At 39.9% G+C, this 21,115-nt stretch overlaps 2 protein-coding genes across 4 annotated transcripts; one reads left to right on the top strand and one right to left on the bottom strand.

The window, feature by feature from the left end:
* Positions 1–1,036: 1,036 nt before the first annotated feature.
* On the top strand, positions 1,037–12,608 carry LOC102076552 (uncharacterized). 2 transcript variants are annotated; one of them, XM_019350271.2, is made up of 6 exons: positions 1,037–1,348; positions 3,590–3,641; positions 7,710–8,754; positions 9,645–9,800; positions 10,039–10,134; positions 11,499–12,608. In XM_019350271.2, exons 3-6 carry the CDS (start codon positions 8,389–8,391, stop codon positions 11,814–11,816), a joined length of 936 nt encoding a protein of 311 aa, XP_019205816.1. In that variant the 5' UTR covers positions 1,037–1,348; positions 3,590–3,641; positions 7,710–8,388; the 3' UTR covers positions 11,817–12,608. The 2 variants fall into 2 exon arrangements, with proteins under 2 accessions (XP_019205816.1, XP_025757774.1); XM_025901989.1 differs by lacking the exon at positions 9,645–9,800.
* Positions 12,609–14,300: 1,692 nt separating this feature from the next.
* Positions 14,301–20,541, bottom strand: LOC100692487 (isocitrate dehydrogenase [NAD] subunit gamma, mitochondrial). 2 transcript variants are annotated; one of them, XM_025901332.1, is made up of 12 exons: positions 20,406–20,541; positions 19,247–19,294; positions 19,023–19,136; positions 18,813–18,910; positions 17,732–17,847; positions 16,682–16,742; positions 16,426–16,558; positions 16,205–16,338; positions 16,027–16,129; positions 15,645–15,791; positions 14,741–14,896; positions 14,301–14,627 (listed from the first exon to the last, which is right to left on the bottom strand). In XM_025901332.1, the coding sequence occupies exons 1-12, from the start codon at positions 20,472–20,474 to the stop codon at positions 14,526–14,528; spliced, it is 1,281 nt and encodes a 426-aa protein (XP_025757117.1). In that variant the 5' UTR covers positions 20,475–20,541; the 3' UTR covers positions 14,301–14,525. The 2 variants fall into 2 exon arrangements, with proteins under 2 accessions (XP_025757117.1, XP_005477943.1); XM_005477886.4 differs by having other exon boundaries at positions 19,023–19,028; positions 20,406–20,539.
* Positions 20,542–21,115: the final 574 nt, after the last annotated feature.

Below are 21,115 nucleotides of genomic sequence, written 5' to 3'. Positions count from 1 at the left end.
TACACTGCAGGCTTACTTGTTGTTCCTAGAGTATTTAAAAGTAGAATGGGAGGCAGAGCCTTCAGCTTTTTGGCCCCTTTTCTGAGGAACCAGTTTCTAGTTTGAACTCAAAAGATGTCTCTACTTTTAAGATTAGGCTTAAAACTTTCCTTTTTGCTAAAGCATATAGTTGGAGCTGGATCAGGAGACCCTTAATCCTCCCTTAGTTGCACTGCAATACGTGTAGGCTGCTGGGGGAGTCCCATGATGCTCATGATGCATGACTCACTATGTGTTTATACACCTCTCTGCATTTAATTATTAGTTCTTATTAATCTCTGGCTCTCTTCCACAGCATGTCTTTTTCTTCTCTTAGCCCCCTCACTCCATCCAGTCGCAACAGATAGGTGCCCCTCCCTGATCCTGGATCTGCTGGAGGTTTCTTCCCCTTTCCTACTCTTGCCAAGTGCTGATTGTTGGGGTTTTCTCTCTATTAATGTGGGGTGTTTACCTTAAAATATAAAGTGCTTTGAGAAGACTGTTGGTGTGATTTGGTGGTATATAAATAAAGTTGAACCAAATTAAATTGAATCGGTCTGGATTTATGTCAGGGTGACACTATCTGCCTGTTTACTCTCCATAACTAGTCATCAGAAGTGTAGTTAAACTGCAACAGATACTTTCATGTAGTTGGTTGTGATGGTTGATGGAGAAGCTGTCTCAAGGCCAAAAGAATTCACAGTAACTTAATAAATTACCACACACACCCAGCATACGTCATATCCTGGCATATCCTGGTATATGTCAATTTGTAGGACAGACGTGGGAGTCTATGTAACACTTTTAAAACGGTGGGCCTTTTACCACCAGACTGTGAACAAAGAGAAACCTCTAAGTTAAAAACACTCTGGTTAAGCCTTCAATTAACTGATTGTCGTTGATTATAAAGGGATATTTCACAATCACTTAAATGTTTATTGTGTTACATTTGATGCTGTATTTTTACCTTTAAATGGAGGACAATGGAAATGCCAACATGGTGCACTGAAAAAAGTGATATTGGCTCCTTTTAGATACAGCATATTTTATTTTGGTATATCTTTTTAATTCAAATGAGTAATTCCTCTCTACATATATAATTCGAGTAACTCCAGAATACATTCCCTGCGTTTTAATCCAATTAATTTTAGTTAATTAAATGTAGCTCAAAATGCTTAAGTATGTTTTTCATAGCATCCTGCTGGGCCATTTTGCGCATGCGTTAGGACAGGCCACCATTTTGCGCGTGGACTGAAAAAGCGGACGTTTTGTGTGCTGCAAGCGGGCTCAAGTTAATCACACAACTTCGTGTAAAGGTGGTCTAGCTTCGGTAAGTAAACCTTTTACGGTCGTTTTTGTTTTATTTTTTACCTCAGTCAAAGCATGTTGACTGTTTAAGACGTGTGCACATGGAGAAAGAAGTCTAAGTAGTTGTACACCTCTGAACTTTGTCGTGATTTGACTTAAGCTAGCTATGTGCTCTATTAGCTACTGCTCTATTAAAAGAGTAATTGTATTGATGAAAACTGCTACGTTAAAATGTCATATGTTTTTAGCTTAGTTCTGGTGGCACACTTTGTACTAACAAATTGTGAAACGAGGCAATTTCTCTGTTGTAGTTAGCTGTAAAGTTCACTGTACAGACAGCCTGCAGTTTAGAAATCGTCCCTCCCGCCACAACATTGGCATTAAGGAATAGTCAGGCGGGGGAGGGGGCTTCTGAACACACCTGCACAGTCAGGGGTGCAGTAGGAAATAAATAAGTAGGATTGGCGTTGCACAACGTCTTTTGTGCAGAAACAAATAATGGTTGTAAACTGTGGAGGAGAATAACTCAGTGGTTGCCAATAATGTGAGATCAAAAGGCACTGAGAGTGATGTTTGTCAGGACTGAAATTAACTCAGAAGTTGCTTCACGTGATAGAGCTGTTGAGTGCAAGACCTGTCAGCGGTCTGGTTTAGCATTTGAAGCCTCGCTACGTGCTTCCAAACCGCTGCATTTAATCTCAGAAAAAACTAACACAGAGAAGTAAAGCAAGTGTGTAAGTTCATCTCTTTATGTTTGCATAGTATTTCCATGTTGAGCTTAACAACCGATGTATAGAGCCACAGTTGGACTGGCTGTCGGAGTTTTGTATTGAGGGGGAAAGGAATCGATTTGTTTCGTACTTCAGCTAGAATGAAAAAAGCCACAAAGCTGGAGTTATTCAGTGTCTTCACGCTGAACAGCTAAAACTTCTTCCCTCATTCTCCCCCCTCCCTCTCCTGTTGCTACTTCAATCATGAAACTGATCAATTATCAGCTGATCGGCTTTTCTGTCGCTAGTCCTGTCTCTCTTGTTTGTTAATCGCCCAGTTTGCGCTAGAAAGAGGAAAACGGCAGATAAACAACAGCAGCACATTTAAGCTTGATAAGCTGTTGCTAGAATTTGTTTTAATATTACTTTCTAGTATCCGCTTGTGTTTTCTGGAGCCACAGCCGTAATAGCTGCTGGTCATGATATCAGTTTGGATATGTGGTGAGAAGGAAACATGAAGGTGAAACCAGGAGATGTTTTTACTGAATCATCAGAGCTGAACTGGTAATGAAGAAACAGGTTTACATTTTAGGTGTAAACTTAGGGAAGTTATGAACTGTTTCTGAGAGACAAATAACACCAGGATCCTTTTCTATGTAGCTGACAGCTGGTAACTGTGCAGGGGCGGGTCTAGCAAAGTGTTGCCAGGGGGCCAGGTAGGGCATTAACAGGGAAAGGGGGGGACAAAGAAATAATTTTCTTTCTTATTCTCATTTAAAATGTCTAGCTTTTAATAAATAATTATCTAAATCTTACAACCAAAGTAGTGATCTGGTTAAATGTATAGAAATCCATTATTGTATGTAGTAAATATTAAGTCTAATATATACCCTAGTAATAGTAGTACATATAGCACTTTTTCCTTTGGGAAGGTACCATCTGTGCTGTCTGCAACTGTATTGAAGAAAAATGTTGAATCTAATTATTGTAGAAAAATAATTGATTTCTGTGCATTAAAGTAGATTACGTCAATTAAGCATTATGAGGCAGAGGGTGGGGGGTGGTTTCCTAATATTTTTGCTGGGAGTTGGCAGCCCTATTAGTTAGTTTGTTTAATATTTCTATGTACTGTTTAGAATACCTGAATAAGGAGGATGGTGTAAGTTTTTTAGGTTGATCAGTATTGCTGAAGTATAAAATATTTTGGGTGCAGTGTATTTTTTGCATACAGGTATAACAGAATAGCTTTAATGTTTTTTTTTTAAACTGAGTATGAACTTATACAAAATGCAGCAGAATATTTATTAAAAAAACAGTTTTATTTATTATAAAATACACTATATCGGATTCATATCGGCATTGGCAGTTAATCAAATTTATGATATCGGTATCGGACATAAAAAAGTGGTATCGTGCCATCTGTAGTTTGTACAGAGGCACAAGTAAGATTTGTTTTGTTACAAGGGAGTATCATGAAGTGGCTTGGAAATGGTAATTGTTTGTCTTTCTAAAGTCCTCATTTTAATTTTTTGTATTTGTTCCTTTTCTGGCAGATTTTCTTCCCCTTATGTGTTATTGTTTATTCAAGGAAACGGTGTTATTTTGGTAAGTACATGCAAATCCCTTACATATTTATCACAACAGTATTGCAGTGACAAGTTTATCTATCTCATCTTAAGGGTTCTTGTGATTATTAATATTGATATTAATTAATATCAATTAATACATATGATTAATATAGTTTAAGAAAAGGTGCCTCTATATTTTGTACATTTTTTTTGTTTTTTTTGTTTGTTTGTTTAAAGATTAGGGTGTAGAACACTGATTCCATGTGTTGCCAGCAGTTCCCATCCTTTAGAGCAAATTATTTAAAGTTGAACATGAAAGTTGCTGGCTGTAACATAGTTTGTTTTTTTCTTTTATTTGATTGTTCAATTGGCACTGTTATGGTATTGCTTTCTAACCTGATCAGATTTTAGGTGCACTCTAGATCAGTGTTTCCTAACCCTGTTCCTCAAAGACCTCTGTCCTGCATTTTTCAGATGTCTCCTTGCATCGCCACACTGATTTGAATTAATGTTTAGCCTAATTTCTTCATTAAGTTGTGCACAAGTCTGTCACTGACACAGCTGATATGTCAGGGTGCACTGAAGCAGAGAAACATCAAAAATATGCAGGATGGGCATCCTCAAGGAACAGAGTTGGGAAAAGAATGCTCTAGATAATACAGCCTACAAGCATACTTCTAAGATGCATCCATTCTTGTAGGTTAACCACGGCTAAAGCTTTCTTTGTGTAAAGTACTAAGTGTGTTTTTTGTTTTTGTTTCAAATTTTCTCTCTTTGTTGTATGTCCAGTTTATGTGGAAGTGTAAAGACTGCAGTGCAGAAGTTTCTAGACGATCAGAACTTCTTAAGCACTATAGACTGAAACATAGTCATTTTGGGCGTGGCCATCACATTAAGTGCCTATATCCTGAGTGTCCATGTCTTTTAAAGACTTGGAATTCACTTCTGACACATTTGTCAAGGAATCATAGCAATACCCCAGAGCACTCTGACAAATTTGCAACTTTTTCCTGTCAGTTATGTGGTTGTAGTGAATTAGGAACAGAGCGTGAATATTTTGTGCACATTAGCCGTCATTTAAAAAAACAATGAGACTGTAACATGTATGTTTAAAGGTTGTGACTGCAAATCAAATATTTACAGTACCTTTAAGTCACACAAAAGTCGCAAGCACAGTTTACACTCGCTGGTAGACTTCAAAGAGGATATTGTCAGAGGTTGTAGTGAATTAGGAACAGAGCGTGAATATTTTGTGCACATTAGCCGTCATTTAAAAAACAATGAGACAGTAACATGTATGTTTAAAGGTTGTGACTGCAAATCAAATATTTACAGTACCTTTAAGTCACACAAAAGTCGCAAGCACAGTTTACACTCGCTGGTAGACTTCAAAGAGGATATTGTCAGAGGATCTTTTGCAACTGAAACTGCAGAGCATGATGTTTCAAATGCTGAGGAATTGTGGGGTGACGAACAGCCTGTTGATTTAGAGACATCAAATGATCATGAAGACGTAGTTCAGCTAAAGCTTGCGGCAGTGTTATTAAAGCTAGAAAATATTTTTCACGTTCCAAGTGCTGCAGTTGATGAACTTTTGGAGGAATTTCAGTATTTGTTGGGCACAGCATCTTTGTGTAGTGCAGCAAAAGTTATCCAAGGCACATTGAACAGTCACAGCTTGCAAATAGACCAGTCAGTCATTGAAGAACTTGCATCTGCACTGTGTACATCTAATCCTGTGTATAAATCGGTAGGTAAAGGCTGTCCCCTAGCAACATCCTTTAAGCGCAAAAATTTCTACAAGGAAAATTTTAAAGTTGTAGAGCCTGTAGAGTATGTGTTGGATGAAAAAAATAAAAGAACATTTCAGTATGTTCCAGTTTTAAAGGTTTTACAGCAGCTTTTCAGTGATTGCCACGTTCTTGCTAAGGTTTTGGATGGTAGTCGCATAACAGAACAAAGTGGGGAAGAAGTGATTTACAGGTCTTTTAGGGAGGGTTGTTTTTCAAAGAAAACAGTTTTTTATCAGCAGGTGAATTGCGAGTTTTACTGAATTTGTATATTGACGATTTTGAGATTTGCAATCCACTTGGCACTTCCCGTAAAAAGCACAAAATTTGTGCCATATATTGGACTATTAGCAATTTACCACCTGCTTGCCATTCATCACTGACTTCCATTTATCTGGCTTTACTCTGCAAGTCTGAAGATGTAAAGACATATGGATATGAAAAGATTCTAGAGCCGTTGTTGAGTGATCTTGTTACTTTGGAAAGTCAAGGGATTTTTATTGCACATCTTGGAGAATTTGTCAGGGGCACAATACAGTGTGTCATAGCAGATAATTTAGGAGCACACAGTATTTCTGGATTTATTGAGAGTTTTTCAGGTGAATACTCTTGCAGATTTTGTGAGGCCAAAAAATCTGATATTCAAGAAACAGAGGTTAGTTCAGGTGCGTTTACTCTGAGAAGCAAAGAGACACGTGAAATGCATGTAAGTTCTGCACAGAGTAATGCAAAACCATGTCACGGTGTTAAAAGACGGTGTGTTTTCTCTGCACATCTCTCCCATTTCAGTGTTTGCAGTGGATATCCTCCAGATATTGCACATGACATTTTTGAGGGCATATTACCAGTTGAGTTGGCATACTGCCTGAATATCTTAATTTTGAAAAATATTTTACACTTGACAGCCTCAATGAGTCCATTCTGACATTTCCCTACAAATGGGCAGACAAGAGTAATCGCCCTCATGCTATTCCCAGGACTTTCATGCAGAACAAAAGCATTGGAGGAAATGCTCATGAAAATTGGAGTCTCTTACGATTCCTTCAATTGTTGGTAGGACACTTGGTACCTCCAGATGAAACAGCTTGGCAGGTAATTTTGGACCTAAAGGACATTGTTGAACTAGTTGTTGCACCAGTACACACAGAACAATCAATTGCTTTCCTTGAGTCTAGAGTCTCTGACCACAGATGTAGGTTGAAAGAGCTGTTTCCAGGACTGAAGCTGTTACCAAAACATCATTTTGTGGAGCATTATCCACAGATGATTAAATTCTTTGGGCCACTTGTTGGCATGTGGACCATGAGGTTCGAGGCAAAGCACAGTTTTTTTTTCAAACGGGTTGTTCGTCACACACGGTGCTTTAAAAATGTGCTACTGTCACTGGCAGTGAAACATCAGTTCATGATGGCATACCACTTGGAGTCTGTCACAACTGTAAGGCCAAGCCTAACTGTCTCAGCTGTTTCTACTGTCTCTGTTGACATTCTGCATCATGATGTACAGCGAGACTTGAAGATTAAATTCCCTGATATTACCCATATTCAGCTCACAAAGAATGCTTCTGTGAATGGAACAAACTACAGGCCTGGCATGATTGTAGTTTATGGCTCCTCTGCTGGATTGCCTGAATTTGCAGAAGTTGTCCAAATGGTTGTTGTGGAGGAAAACCTGAGCTTCATTGTCAAAGAGATGGGTGCCTGGTATAGGGAGCATTTTAGAGGTTTTGAACTTTTTCCCACATCACACATCTCCCTCGTTGATCTTGGTGCCTTGGTAGACCAGTACCCCTTGGCAGATTACAGGATTGGAGGCCGGCGAATGGTCATACTTAAAAGATTCATTCATATAGAAGGTAGTAAATGTTGTCTTCAATTGCATGTGTTCAGTTGCATGTGTTCAGTTGCAGTTATCTTCATGGCAACAGGAGGGGTACCACAAATTTTTAGCTTCTTTTTAATAAAGATTGGATACTTCCCACAAGGGTAATATTTTTTTTCCATTACATTTGAGTTCTTTTGGCCAAACATGCCTCATGTTGTCATAGGTCTTAAAAAAAACATCATTGATGATGCTCAAAACATTTTGATAAAGGATGAATTGCAACACATACCACTAAAAGCAAAGTGACACTTTTTGAGGATTCTGGCTGACGTATGCAAAAAAACCCAGTATGAAGCTATAGAATAAAATTAAATAAACTGCTTTTTACCCGTAAAACCTGTGTTGCAGTTCTGCACTCTCGTGCTCCCTAATAAAATTATTCAATGCAATATTTTAACTTTTTTTTTTCTCCTAATGTCTTTAAAAATCAGATTGAAGAATGGCAGAGCAGCTGAAGCTGAGAGTCATCGTGGCAGATGATGATTTTAGGAGACTTGACGTTCCATCTGGGATGCCAAGAACTTTGACTGATCTTCAGAGCACAATTCGCCAAGCATTTGGAATTGAAAGAGACTTTCGTATTCAATTCATGGATCCTGACTTCAACAATGAGTTTATGAACATAACATCAATGCAAGACATTCAAGACCGAAGTACAATCAAACTTGTGTACATGGCAAATCTGGATACAAGTGCATCTTTGTCAAAGCAGTATCTCACATGCAGTCTTGACTCTTCTGCAAGTCCAGAAAGTATTCAAAGAAACTCCAGTCTCTCATCGTCTTCATCCAACTCAGACAGCACCATAATTCTACCACAGTCAGACAGTGAGCTGAGATCATGTGCATGGCCTCGCGAGTTTACTATTCCTCGATTTTCATTCAATGTAGAGGTGCAACTTCAGCGTGGAAATGAGACCTTCAGAGAAACTGGAACTCGGCTCAAGATTACTCCAGGTGTTAAATCTGACATCTTAGAGAAGCTAGCTGAGGCGATTTTTTTCAGTTTACTGCTTATCCTCAAAATTACCAAATAGATGAAGTTGCAGGGGCACTGATCAAAAAATTTCCTTGTCTGCGAGAGCCATCTGCCACAGGTTACTATGGCTGGATGATTAGCCTGAAATATAAGATGGCTAATTACAGGACAAAGATGCGCAACATTGGCTGTCCTGAAGTGACTATAAATGCTTTGAAAAACAAATCCAGTGATGATTGCCTCCCAGCCAAAAATGTTAAGAAACCTAAAAAGGCTGAGGTCAATTTTTGTCTATTACACCCAGCTGGCGAAACGGATGACAGTCTAGAAAACATCAGGGTTGAGCTTTTGACCGACGTCAGACGAAGAAACAGTGCCTCAGATGTAAGGCAGAAGATGTCAAGAACATTTTCCTACCGTAGACAAGAGGTGGTGCAGGGAAGTCCAACTGCTGGGGAGTTTAAAGCTAGGTGGCCTGCACTTTTCCAGATTAATGAGGTAAAGGCCTGCTTTTTTTGCTGAGTGTTCTTGTCAGTAATTCCTTATGTTATACATTAATTAATCTGGGCCACTTGGATTAAGACGAGTCCAAATATAGGCATAAAGAGGCTGGCATTTATAGTTATTGTGTCGTTAAATGCTTGACCTGTGTACCATACAGAGTATTTATGTGAGCAGCACTTAAAATACAAGTTGTGTATGAAAAACATAAGTGACTTAAAGTGTAGAAACATGAATAAAATGAATTTTTGATTTTTCTTATAAATACTTAAATAATCAAATATTTTTTTAAGTTTGCACTACATATAGGGCCCAAACTATTTTATAGTGAGTTTGATTATTGAAATGATTGATTAATCATCTCAATAATTAATAGAGTGAGATTGAGTGAAATCAGATTATCAATTGTGAATTAACCTAAAACCTTTTATTTAGCTATTAGTTTTTAGTTAGCCTCAGATTGTTAAAAGCATGTGCTAAACAAATGTAAATTAAAAATGTGATGAACAAACTTTGTTGCTCATAAGATAAAAATAAATGGGTCAAGTTAAAACCCCTAAGACCTCTCACCACCAAGAGGTGTTGACCTCACAGGTGAGACACTCCCACCAGCGGACAAAGAGCACAGGAAAATGTGTTGCCAACCACCTGAAACAGACAAATATCTGCTTTTTAAAACCCTTTAAACCCGGTAAATGGACTGATGCCATTCATTTCTTCTTTGATTAACAGTAGTAACATCCTTCATGCACTGTATACTAACCCATATGCTAATCATGCTTTATGAAGTGATGGCAATTGCATTGTAGCATTTAATGAAGAAATAACAAAATAATCATACCAATGATTAAGCACCAGTCTTCTTTTTTTCTCTGTGTGTGATACAGGTAAATGCTGAATTCCAGCGTATTACAACACTTCAACTGGAGACGACCTTCGCGGCACAGTTAGACAGAATTACACCTCAGCTGATGACAGTTTTCCAGAAGAAGGGCGGTGTTTCTGGGCAGAAACTTGCCCACCACTTGCAGATCATGCAAGAGGTAAATCTGAATATTGCAAATTCTATTTGGATTTCTTTTGTCTTAAGTGGCAGGTCACTGGTGAGTCAAATAAGCCATTTTAGGTGACCGGCCAAGCAATCTAAATTTTGAAATTTCATATATAAATTTTATTTACTATGTTTGAACTGACTTATGATCAAATTTACTTATTGCGAATGTCAGACATTGTTGTTGTTTTTTTTCCAAATTGGTTTAATCAGCAACTCTCTTTAAACAGGCTGAAAGTGATGTTAAAGTGAAAAGGGAAGCAGTTCTCAGGGCACTTTGCCTCTACCTTGGTGAAGAGGACGGAAGCCTTATTCGGGAGTACTTGGTAAGTCGTCTGTGAAGGTTCTCAGTCATCCAGGTCATTGTAGTCAAAGGACTTTGCAAAGAAAAGCATCTGGACTTCTTTGAGTTGCTTGAAGACGTTTCACTTCTCATCCGAGAAGCTTCTTCAGTTCTAAGGTCAAATGGTGGGGAGTCCCAGATTTAAACCTAGTGGGAGTATCCCCCCCACAGAGGGACAAAAGGACCCCCTGATGATCCTCTAATCGCCTGAGCCAAGGTGTGAAATTGGGTGTGGGTCCCAATCAGCCAGGGTTTTGGGTGAGCTCATTGTGAAACCTAGCCCCACCCTATCATGTGAATTCCTGAGGTCAGATGGCCCAGAGTGTGAGTGGGCGTTAAGGCGTCTGGGGAGGGAACTCAAAACTGGATTATAGATGGCAGACAGTTGGTGTCATCCCCTATGTAGCCGGTGTATCAGAGAAACTCAGGAGAGTTTTCTCCAAGCACGACATCCCAGTGTACTTCAGACCCAGCAACACACTCAGACAAAAACTGGTTCACCCGAAAGACAAAACTGCAAAACACAAACTTAACAACGTGGTGTATGCTGTACAGTGCAGCGAGGAATGCCCAGACCTCTACATTGGAGAGACCAAACAGCCACTTCACAAGTGCATGGCACAACATAGAAGAGCCACCTCCACAGGACAAGACTCAGCAGTCCATCTGCATCTTAAGGATAAAGGTCACTCTTTCGAGGATGCCAATGTTCACATTTTGGACAGAGAGGACAGATGGTTTGAAAGAGGAGTGAAAGAGGCCATCTATGTCCACTGTGAGCGACCATCTTTGAACAGAGGCGGTGGTTTACGACACCAACTGTCTGCCATCTATAATCCGGTTTTGAGATCCTTCCCAGACGCCTTAACGCCCACTCACATCCTGGGCCATCTGACCTCAGGAATTCACATGACAAGGTGGGGCCAGGTTTCACAATGAGCTCACCCGAAACCCTGGCTGATTGGGACCCACACCCAATTTCACACCTTGGCTCAGGCGATTAGAGGATCATCAGGGGGTCCTTTTGTCCCTCTGTGGGGGGGATACTCCCACTAGGTTTAAATCTGGGACTCCCCACCATTTGACCTTAGAACTGAAGAAGCTTCTCGGATGAGAGGTGAAACGTCTTCAAGCAACTCAAAGAAGTCCAGACGCTTTTCTTTGCAAACTCCTTTGACTACTTGGTAAGTCATTGTTAGCAAGTCATCTATACACATACTTTTTAGATAGAGAGAGTGTGTGTGTGTGTGTGTGTGTGTGTGTGCGAGCACACACACACACACGACTAGATTGGAATTTAATTGTAGAGTTAATTGTTTTTCTTTTACCTTTTTATTAAATGTTTAGGACATTGAAGGAGATGACATCCAGAGAGACCTGAAGAAGCACACCATGGGCATTTATGTCATCAACAAGGAGGATGGACAAAATGGACATTATGATGACATTGGAATATTTGTTGAAGGCGAGATTGTCATGGACAACATTGGATCTCCGGCCCAAGCTTGTGCATTGATGCTTGGAGTAATCTATGCACTAAACCTAGCCTACCCCAAGGAATTGAGGCACTATTATGAATTCATTCAGAAAGTGTTGATGGGATTGGATGGGGAAAAGCTCTCCCCCAAAGTCCTTGGGCTGAAGAACAAAATCGCTACTGGATAGGAAGATTTCTAAAACCACACATCCAGAGAATGCTGTTATGTAAATTACCAATGACTGGTGCTCTTGTGAATAGGAGTGAAACTCTTGTATAACCATCATTCGTTCTCACGTTATGTTTTGATTGAACATTTTAACTTTCAATAATGAATGTTTCATGTTTGGTACATTTGAGTAGCTTGAAGAGCAACTTTATAATTATTCAGTTTACCGAAGCAATTTTTCTTTATTCCGGTCCTTGATAGCTGCTGCCCTATAATCAGTGTTAACTCACCTGATTTAAAAAAACAAACAAACAAAAAAAACAAAATATATGCATGATTACCACACTGCAGCACACTGGTAACACTTTAAAGACTATTAATTGTTTTGCATGTAAAACATTCAGAATCCTCAAGGAAGGACTAGAATGGAAAGACAGTGGTCAATAAGCAGTAAGGAAAACACAAGTTTAGTTTTAAGTCTAATTACCTTATTAAAATGCAACTTCTAAATATGGATCGCAGAACAGCAAGTCTGAAACTTTGGTTAGTTTGTGGATGCATCAGTTTCTAATTGTGATACTTGTGATACACTGGCAGTGTTTTATTCTTTTTTTTTTTAGAGGAAGAGAAACCTTGGTTAACATTTCTCTTGTCTGTTGTTTCTGTTTTATTTGAATAGAGCTTTTTAAAGCTATTAGTTCATAGGCAAAAGGTTTGTAATTTGTATTATACAAATTACAGCGATTTCCCTTAGATGTGGATTCTTATTCTGTTTGCAACAAATTTTGTATTAATAAAAGATGTGAAAGAATTTTGAAGTTTTCATTATTGATGTTATTAAAAGAACTACAAATCAGGGTAAGCAATATTTTTTTTTTTTTTTTTAAGTAAAATTTACTTAATTGAAATGGAGAGAAATTAACAATTTGATTGATTTGAATATAACTTTGGGACATAAGTTTAAAGGAAACAAATTATTCTGGTACACTTAACACGACCTTAGTCAAATAATATTAGTAATTCCAACTAAGTCGTATCCACAACAGTTAAGTTAAAGTAGCTTAAAAATATGTGTTGGCTTTACTCGCTTAAATTAGATTCTGTGTACTTAAAAAATATTTCTGGATTCAAACAAATTTATTTCGTGCAACCACTTGTCATAAAAAATTTGAGTAAATTGAACAAAACATTTTTTTCAGTGTGGGTGTGTAGTTCTGTGAATCGGATTGATCTTTAATTGTATTTATAAGAAGTAAAACGATAATTAAATTGATTGGTTTGTTAGTGTTATCAGCGCATCAGCAGCTGGAGGAGTATTGAAACATCTGGTGTTGTGTAGTTCAAAACATAAAATAATCAGGCTGAAGGGACCCAAACAAACACTGTGACGCTGGGTGGACGGGGAGAGAACAAAGTCTGACACAGCCAGCTCTTAAATGCTCTGGGGAGACTGAACAGGTGCTCCCATTAGCACTAATTAACCCCACCCACTCTGAAACCTGCACAACAACACAGACGAGACAGAAGGAAATGTGACCAGAGGGCTGCCACATTACATAATTACTGATTTAATTACTGTTATTAACACCAGCATGTTACAACACCTGTAGCCTTGGCCCCTCCCATTTAAAACATGCCAAAAAAATTCATGGTAATTCCAAATAGGTGTGAATAATTGTCTCACTGTGTTATCCCCATGTCAGACTGGCAACTTGTCCAGGGTGTGCCCAACCTGTAGCCCTATGATAGCTGCGATGGGCTCCTGCCCATCCCAAAAGAAAATGCCAAAAGAAATTCAGGCAGGAGAGAATGGATGGATGCTCCATAGAACCCCAGTAGTTTTTAGTTAACTGTACTCTGATGCCTAAAACCTCCATTCTTTCTACTGGCCAGCAGGGGGCGACTCCTGGTTGCAAAAATACTTCCATTAGAAGTCTATGGAACGACTGCGCTTGACCAACTTGATCTGTGATTTGTGGTCTGAGTTACTTTATTTATATTTTGTTATTTGAACCAGGGCTGTGATACATTTTCTATATTTTCTGATATATATATACTACTACAGTGGTTCATATGAAAATGACCGACGTTTCAAACACTGAGGTGTAAGTGCAAGTAATCCATGTAAGGCAAAAGCTCAGGCTTGAAACTGCTCTAAACACTGATTAAAAAGCTTCAGACAGTAGAGGAACTGAAGGGCTCCAGCTTAGGCTACGTCATGACTTTTTCTATCTTTGAATTATGCAAAGCTGCTCTATTAGTGTCCAATACAAATATGGGGGGGTTTAAATAGGCACAGTAACCTATCCATCCAGCCATCCATCCACCCATGCATCATAATGTTGTGGTTGCACAATTTGATGTGAAATGCCAAGCTGGAATAGCTATATTTCAGTAGGTGATAACAGTTTGGTTAATGTTTTGAATTTTTGGTGCATGGTTTATAACTGTTTTCCCATAATAATAAGAAATAGATCCAAAATAATATACATGGAAAGCATTAGTTGGATCTCAAATAGGTGCTTTATTTTTTGTGTTTTCACAAAATATTCATACAATATTCAGGAAATCCTAAATATAATCTCTATCATAGTACTAATATATATTTTTGCTTTACACGGGGGCCTTTTTAAACCACTGAACCCACATAGGAAATAAAAGCTGTCCATACATTACAGCTTCAGTTCAGTCTTACAATCAAAGGTACAATCGTACAGTCATCTGGTTTCTAGTGCCTCTGTGTGCGAGGTCCAGTGCTCTGGATTGCATCCATGATGGACTGGACCATTTCAGATGTGGAGCCCTTACCTCCCAGATCAGCAGTGTGCAGCTGGAACACAAAGGAGATGACATATTTAGAGTAATGTCGAAATACAAAGCAGGACGTAGCAATAAAAGTTGAATACCACCAACATATTGCATGTAACATCGGTGGGATCGTACCCGGGAATCGGTGATTGTAGAGAGGATGGCTTTGCGGATCATGCTGGCGTAGCCGTGGAGCTTTAGGTGATCCAGCAGGAGGCAGGAGGCCAGCAGCATGGCCGTGGGGTTTGCCGTGTTCCTGTTAGCGATGCTCTTCCCAGTATTCCTGGTGCCCTGTACAGAGAAGAGCACGTTTAGAAAAGTGAGACATCGTTTTATACATCCTTACGAAAATGAGATGTTACATTAGGGGAGGCTTGAGTGAGTGTACACTCACATATGCGTACAGGGCTTGATTAGAAAAACAACAATTGTGGTTTCATTAAAAATTAAAGTGCTTAGATTACACAATAGGGAAAAAATTCAAAAGATGGAAGTTAACGCTGCAGGTTCACGTGAAAGAGGTGAAATAGAAAAGAAGGAAAGAACCAGCCGACCAGAAGTAGGACTGGGATTCAGTTGCTGAGGGCATTTTCACAGGTGAGGAGCACTCAGACCACCCAGCCATGGATGTGTGTTCATTAGGAGACGATGAACTTCATACACACCCAAATAAAACGGCACTGAAAACCAGACCTGTTCAGTGATTCCAGTTAGTGGAGGTGAGGCTAGCAGACAAATCACTGGCGACACAGGGAGCTTAGCCAGTCAAAGTGGCCACACCCCCCAACTCCAACATGATGGTGACTTCTTTTAGCTGGTGAGTTATAAACATTGATAGAGACCAAAACCTTTGTTGTACGAGGCTGTTAACATGATTATTGATGCTTTAACAGTGGGATTTTAACAGGGCAGTCCACAAAGATGACTCGCCTTTGGAGAGAGCCTCAAGTGGACTCCAGAAAAACTGCAGCTAATCCCAGAGAGCCGCTAGAAAAACAAAAAACCCACAAGACATGAGGTCTCATTAACCCTGTCTCACCGTCTCAAACACAGCGTAGTTTTCTCCATAGTTGGCTCCAGGCACCAGGCCGGGTCCACCCACCAGGCCGGCACACACGTTGCTCACAACGTTGCCATAAAGGTTAGGCATGACCATCACATCAAACTGCTGAGGCCTGGAGACCAGCTAAAATACACACAGAAAAGCTAATTTTAGGACATGTTTACAGGCTGGAGAAGCCAGCAAGCAGGAGGTTTTTCTGAAGACAGAAGGAGGTTCCAATGAGTAACCGCCTTCTGTCCTAACCCTCAAGAGTCTTGGCTTGAAAACGCTCACATTTTCTGATTAAATACCCCAATAAGAATGTGAGGGACATGATGACACAGACGCCACACAATGAAATGGTCTCGCATGGACATGCCTGCATGGTTGTGTTATCCACAATCATGCTGTCGAAGGTGATTTCAGGGTAACCACTGGCCACCTCCTTACAGCACTCCAGAAAGAGGCCGTCACCCAACTTCCTGCTCCGAGAAACACACGAAAGATGAGTGGAACACATCTAAGAAAAGAGATCAAACACGGGAACAGAAACGGACATGATGTTAGCTTTGTGCACGGCGGTGACTCGTCTGCGTCCTTTCTCTCGAGCTGTCCTGAAGGCGTAGTCCGCGATGCGTAAAGATTTGGTCCTGGTGATGATCTTCAGACTTTCGACGACGCCTGGTACATTCTGCAGAGGTGCAGCGGAGATAAAAACAGAGACTTATTAGTTAGAGACGCACTCAAAGAGATGGGAACCACACACACAGAGACGCACCTCATGCTCCAGGCTGCTGTACTCGCCCTCCGTGTTTTCCCTGATTGTTATGATGTCGATGTTTCTGTGCTGCGTCCTCACTCCTGGCAGGGACTGGCAGTGCATCACACTGGCATACAGATCCAGAGTGGTACTGCAGCGAGGAAGACGAGCACAAACAGGAGGAGGTGAAGGTAAGTCATCACAGAAAGCTCAAACTCTGTGACGCTACATCAGCAAAAAATCTGAGCTGAAAACCAAAAAGTAGCCGACTCACCGGAGGAGGCTGTTTCTGGACTTATAGGAAGGTGGCAGGTTGTGGTTGGTCTCAATATTTCCTAAATAAACAAACGAATGTTATGTTTAAAAGATTAAAAAAATTGAACTGTGGCAATCCAAAATTAAAAAAATCTTTCCAACAGATTTTTGCTGCACTGGTTAAGTTTTCTTCTAATTTCCTTGCATAAGTTTTTCCTGTTTAAAGGTTAGTTTGTTTCTCTTATTATTGGTTCTTTATTTATGGATATGACATGTTTGCACACCTGTTACCTTTGATGTCTGCCTCACTGACTGTCTACTCCTGTATGACCTCAGCCTGGATAATAAAATACTTCAGCTTTGAGCTTCTTCCTCATATGTCCTGTGATTGGATTCTCCTCCTCTGTGCCCACTACATCATTAGGCACAACATTTACTACGTGATTTTCTCAACATGCACATCCAAATATTTCATTTCAGAGTTTCTGTTTATTTATTTTTTTATTATGAATTGTAAAAATAAATAAAATGTTTACATGTATACGAAGGAGAAATCAATAAAGCTTCCTAAGAACATTAAAAATCTCTTGTACCAGTCACACCTCACTGTTGGGCCGCTTAAAAATTTACATTCAAATACTTACCATGAAAAAAGTATAAAGACTAATCAGAGCTAATTTACATGCTGATCTTCATTCATCTGCCTCTTTTGATCTAAAAATCATCTTGTATCTTGTACTTGAGGGGGAGTCAGTAAAAGTAGAGCACGAGAATCAAACTCAGTAAAATAAATCAGAACACAAGAGGAAAAAGAAGTTCAATTGTGTTTATTGTATATGTTTGGTTCAGTGTTATCGCCTCTGGGAATGATTTATGTCCGTTTGTCTCACTTACATCTCTAATAATATGATTTACTCATGAAAGTGGCTTCTTTGGTGTTTTTTCTTTTTTAGGAACATGATGTTCACTGTTTACGAGACACAAAAAATAAAAAACTCTACATTTTTTGTGTTTCTTTTGCATATTATCTGCCTTATAACTTCATTTATGGTATATTTTCCACAAATACCTTTCAGCGCAACTCCATTGCGTCTGATAGCCATTATGGCGTTATTGATATCATCTTCTGAGGTCTCAGTCGAGTCCACATTGACGACTTCAAAGTCTACAGGCACACAGCAGAATCTGATAGTGAACACAGACAAGGAGAGCACTTATGTATGAGAGAGCTGAACCATTTAGTGGCCTAATATTAGCACTGCATCTATGTGTGTGTGTGCAGTCAACATTATGGAGTGTGTCTCAGGGCATCCCACGGGAAATTCTGAGCATCAGCGACTTAAATCCTGGCATTCTGTTAAATGTTAATGCACCAGTATGTGCCCTTTCTGCATCAGTTTATGTTTTTAGGAAGAGCCAAAAGGAACTAATCAGTCACCCATTTGTTTTTAAACGCTTATCCAACTTAAGCTTCTTCTTTTTCTAAAACTGCTCCCTCTGGACTGGGGAGAGCGGCTGCGCTGAGCAGGACCTCACGATTTTACTGACAAGTGACAGAAAGAGGGAGCGAGAGGACGACCGGATTTGTGTGGCATCAGCAGAGTTTCCTCTGTATGCTGGCTGGAGTCAACCTTAGAGATATAGTGAGGAAGTCAGACATCCAGATGAATCAGCCGGAGATGTTATACAGCTCATCTGACATGGGAATGCATGGATGGATGGATGGATGTAGGCTTGAGCGTATCCCAGTTGACATGAGGTGCAAATCAGGGTACACCCTGGATAGACGGTCAGTTAGTCCTGAAATTATGTTCTGTATCCATTATGGCCACATGTTCCCCGGGTCCCCTCTATAATCTACTTAAGTCTTAGATTCATTTCTTATACATTCCTATGTTTTAAAAATTCTTTAAAAGCTTTTATGATGAACAGATTTCACGTCTAAAATGTACATGCACTGTAAGAAAGAAACAAGTCAGGGTAACCTTTATTTATCCAGACATCGTTTATAGTGACAGCCAGGAAAAAAGCCTCTGGAGGAAATTTATGAAGGGCTAACAGATGTAAAAAGTTCAACGTTTCAACACACCAACACGCTAGTGGTGAATGTTTCAGTGAAATTCTGCGGAGGGTAACCGTGGAACTCTCACCGGAATAGCTCACACACGTGTTTGGCCAGCTCCGGTCCGATGCCGTCTCCGGGAATGAGAGTCACGGTGTGTCTGCCTCCGTACCGAGCAGGCGGAGCCTGTAATGCACAAACACACACATTTTAGATACAACCCTAAACAACAGAGAACTGTCACTCTTTTAGCTGTTACACTGAAACCTTATAAGCACTTATAAGCATCCATACTCACTATGGTCTTGGGTGGGTGGGTGGGTGGGTGGAGGAAGGAAAGATTCAGAGCAGAGAGGGGAGAGAAAACAGGACAAAGGAGAGGCTGAGACCACATTTTCTTGGAGAAGCGACTCTAAAGGTGAATCATGGTGAGGGGAGTCAGACGATCTCCTAAAGACTGAGTTTACAGAAATTATAGAAGCTATAAAATAAATCCTCATATATATATATTACACAACTTACAGTGTAAGTGGATTTGTGAGTCTGATGACACACTGCCACAACATAACCCTAAAGATGCAGAGAAAAAACAGAGGTTACATGCAGACAATACCTTACAAGTCCTCCTAAAATGACACAAATTACCTGCATAATAAATAGTATTTTAATTTTAAATTGTTCTAAAAAGTTATAAACTATATATACATATGTATAGTTTTTTTTTCTTTTTTCTTTTTTTTTTTTTTAAATTTTATTAAATTATTATTATTATTATTTTTTAGCTATAAAACCAGGTGTCAGACATGTTGGATGGATGGCTGACTCTACTCCTCGCAGCTTCACTGTTACGCTGTTATTTAGAAAAAGAGGGCTGATCTGGACGTCTTTGATGGACCTGTTCTGGACCCCGGCCCATATGTTTGACACTGCTTATCCACATGCAGATGAAAAAAAGAAACATTTCAGTTGTTTGGGGATTTTTTAGGAGGGTTGTTTGAAATATTACAAGTGCAATAAAGTAATAATTAGTCGATGTTTTCTTTGTTGTGATGCTAGTATTACTACACAGGAATGAAAACAAACATAATTATGGGTCTCGACAGGCTGTTTGATAAATAAATAAAAACATGCATTTCCACCGTGATCTGCGGACTGTAATGAACATGTAAGCACGGCAGAGTCGACGAGCGTGGAAAAACTGAGGTTTTTCTTTGAGCCCAAATGCAATGAAAAGCAAAATAAAACAGGAAATGCATTCCGGATCGGCAGCTTTAACAAAACAGCGAGCCTGATGAGGCTTGTTTTGTGTAGACTGGCATGTCTACCCAACAGCGAGGCGCATATTTGTGTTGTTATACCCGCTCGACACTTCTTAAATCTGCGTCTGAGTAACAGCACAAGTAAAACACGGACTCGTGGACAACAGACAGCTTTTCCGCCGGAGAAGTGAACCTGTCTGTCTTTACTCGGCGCAGAGGTGTAGTCTCTGAATAATGCATGACTTTGCAGGGAAGAGTGTAGGCTTTCAGTTGGCAGCAGGAAACATCCTCAAACTGCAGAATCACGTAAAACGCTGACGCTAACCGGACGCTGACCCGTGGTGCTGAACGGACAGCGATATAAGATCTGCTGCACCAAAACGCGGTGTGTTCAACAGACAACCGCACCTGGCGGCTCCTACCTGCGGTGACCGGGGGCTGAAGAGCGGCTTCAGGGCTCCGGACAGAGCGCGCACAGAGCGGGTCGTCATGTCTACTCTTCCCTCTGAAGACAGGAAGAGACGGGGACGAGCTGCGCAATCACGTTAATCTGTCTGTCATGCGCGTAGGTTTTATTTGAGCCCTACAGCCAGGGGCGGTTCCAGGAGTTTTAAATGGGGTGTCACAGGGATTCCAAGAATCAGGGTGTGGAGGGCGGAGGCTCATGGGAAACAAAAAACAAAACAAAACAAACAAACTCAGAAATGGGAATAAAAAACAAACAAAAACCCCTGAAACATATTGAAAATTAGTTTTAAACATTTAATGTAAAGGCCTCCTCAGTAATGCTGGAATCACTGGTTGCTATGGAAACGCATGTATGACTTGTTGGTATTAAAATCAGCGCCAAATAAAGTGCAGCACCAAAAACATACCAGTGACTACTTTGGTTTCTGTCAGATTTAGACGATTGCCTTTAGTTTGTTATTTTTTCTGCAAACTCTCGCTAAATACTTGCCCAGTGGTAGTAAAATGTGAATAGATGGACCTTTAACGTTTGCCTTTGAAGTAAAAGTTGTGCCTCAAAGCCGCCAACATGTTTCAAAAGGTGTAAAACTGAGTTTGAAGGGGAATGGTCCCTGTTTCTGGTTTCTATCACACTTTTCACAATTTCATTTGTGCAGCTACAATG

The sequence above is a fragment of the Oreochromis niloticus genome, linkage group LG20, assembly GCF_001858045.2.
Source record: "Oreochromis niloticus isolate F11D_XX linkage group LG20, O_niloticus_UMD_NMBU, whole genome shotgun sequence".
NCBI classification, from domain to species: Eukaryota; Metazoa; Chordata; class Actinopteri; order Cichliformes; family Cichlidae; genus Oreochromis; species Oreochromis niloticus.
This window is presented reverse-complemented; position numbering and strand designations above follow the sequence as displayed.

Bases quoted from the DNA above. Each gene is read 5' to 3' on its own strand.
- LOC102076552 (XM_019350271.2), top strand. From the start codon at position 8,389: ATGATTAGCCTGAAATATAAGATGGCTAATTACAGGACAAAGATGCGC. The intron at 9,801-10,038 runs GTAAATCTGAAT...CTCTTTAAACAG, and splicing joins ACTTGCAGATCATGCAAGAG to GCTGAAAGTGATGTTAAAGT. The intron at 10,135-11,498 runs GTAAGTCGTCTG...TTAAATGTTTAG, and splicing joins GCCTTATTCGGGAGTACTTG to GACATTGAAGGAGATGACAT.
- LOC100692487 (XM_025901332.1), bottom strand. From the start codon at position 20,474: ATGACGACCCGCTCTGTGCGCGCTCTGTCCGGAGCCCTGAAGCCGCTC. The intron at 16,339-16,425 runs GTGCGTCTCTGT...GCACCTCTGCAG, and splicing joins ACAGCAGCCTGGAGCATGAG to AATGTACCAGGCGTCGTCGA. The intron at 14,897-15,644 runs GTGAGACAGGGT...TTCTCTGTACAG, and splicing joins ACTACGCTGTGTTTGAGACG to GGCACCAGGAATACTGGGAA.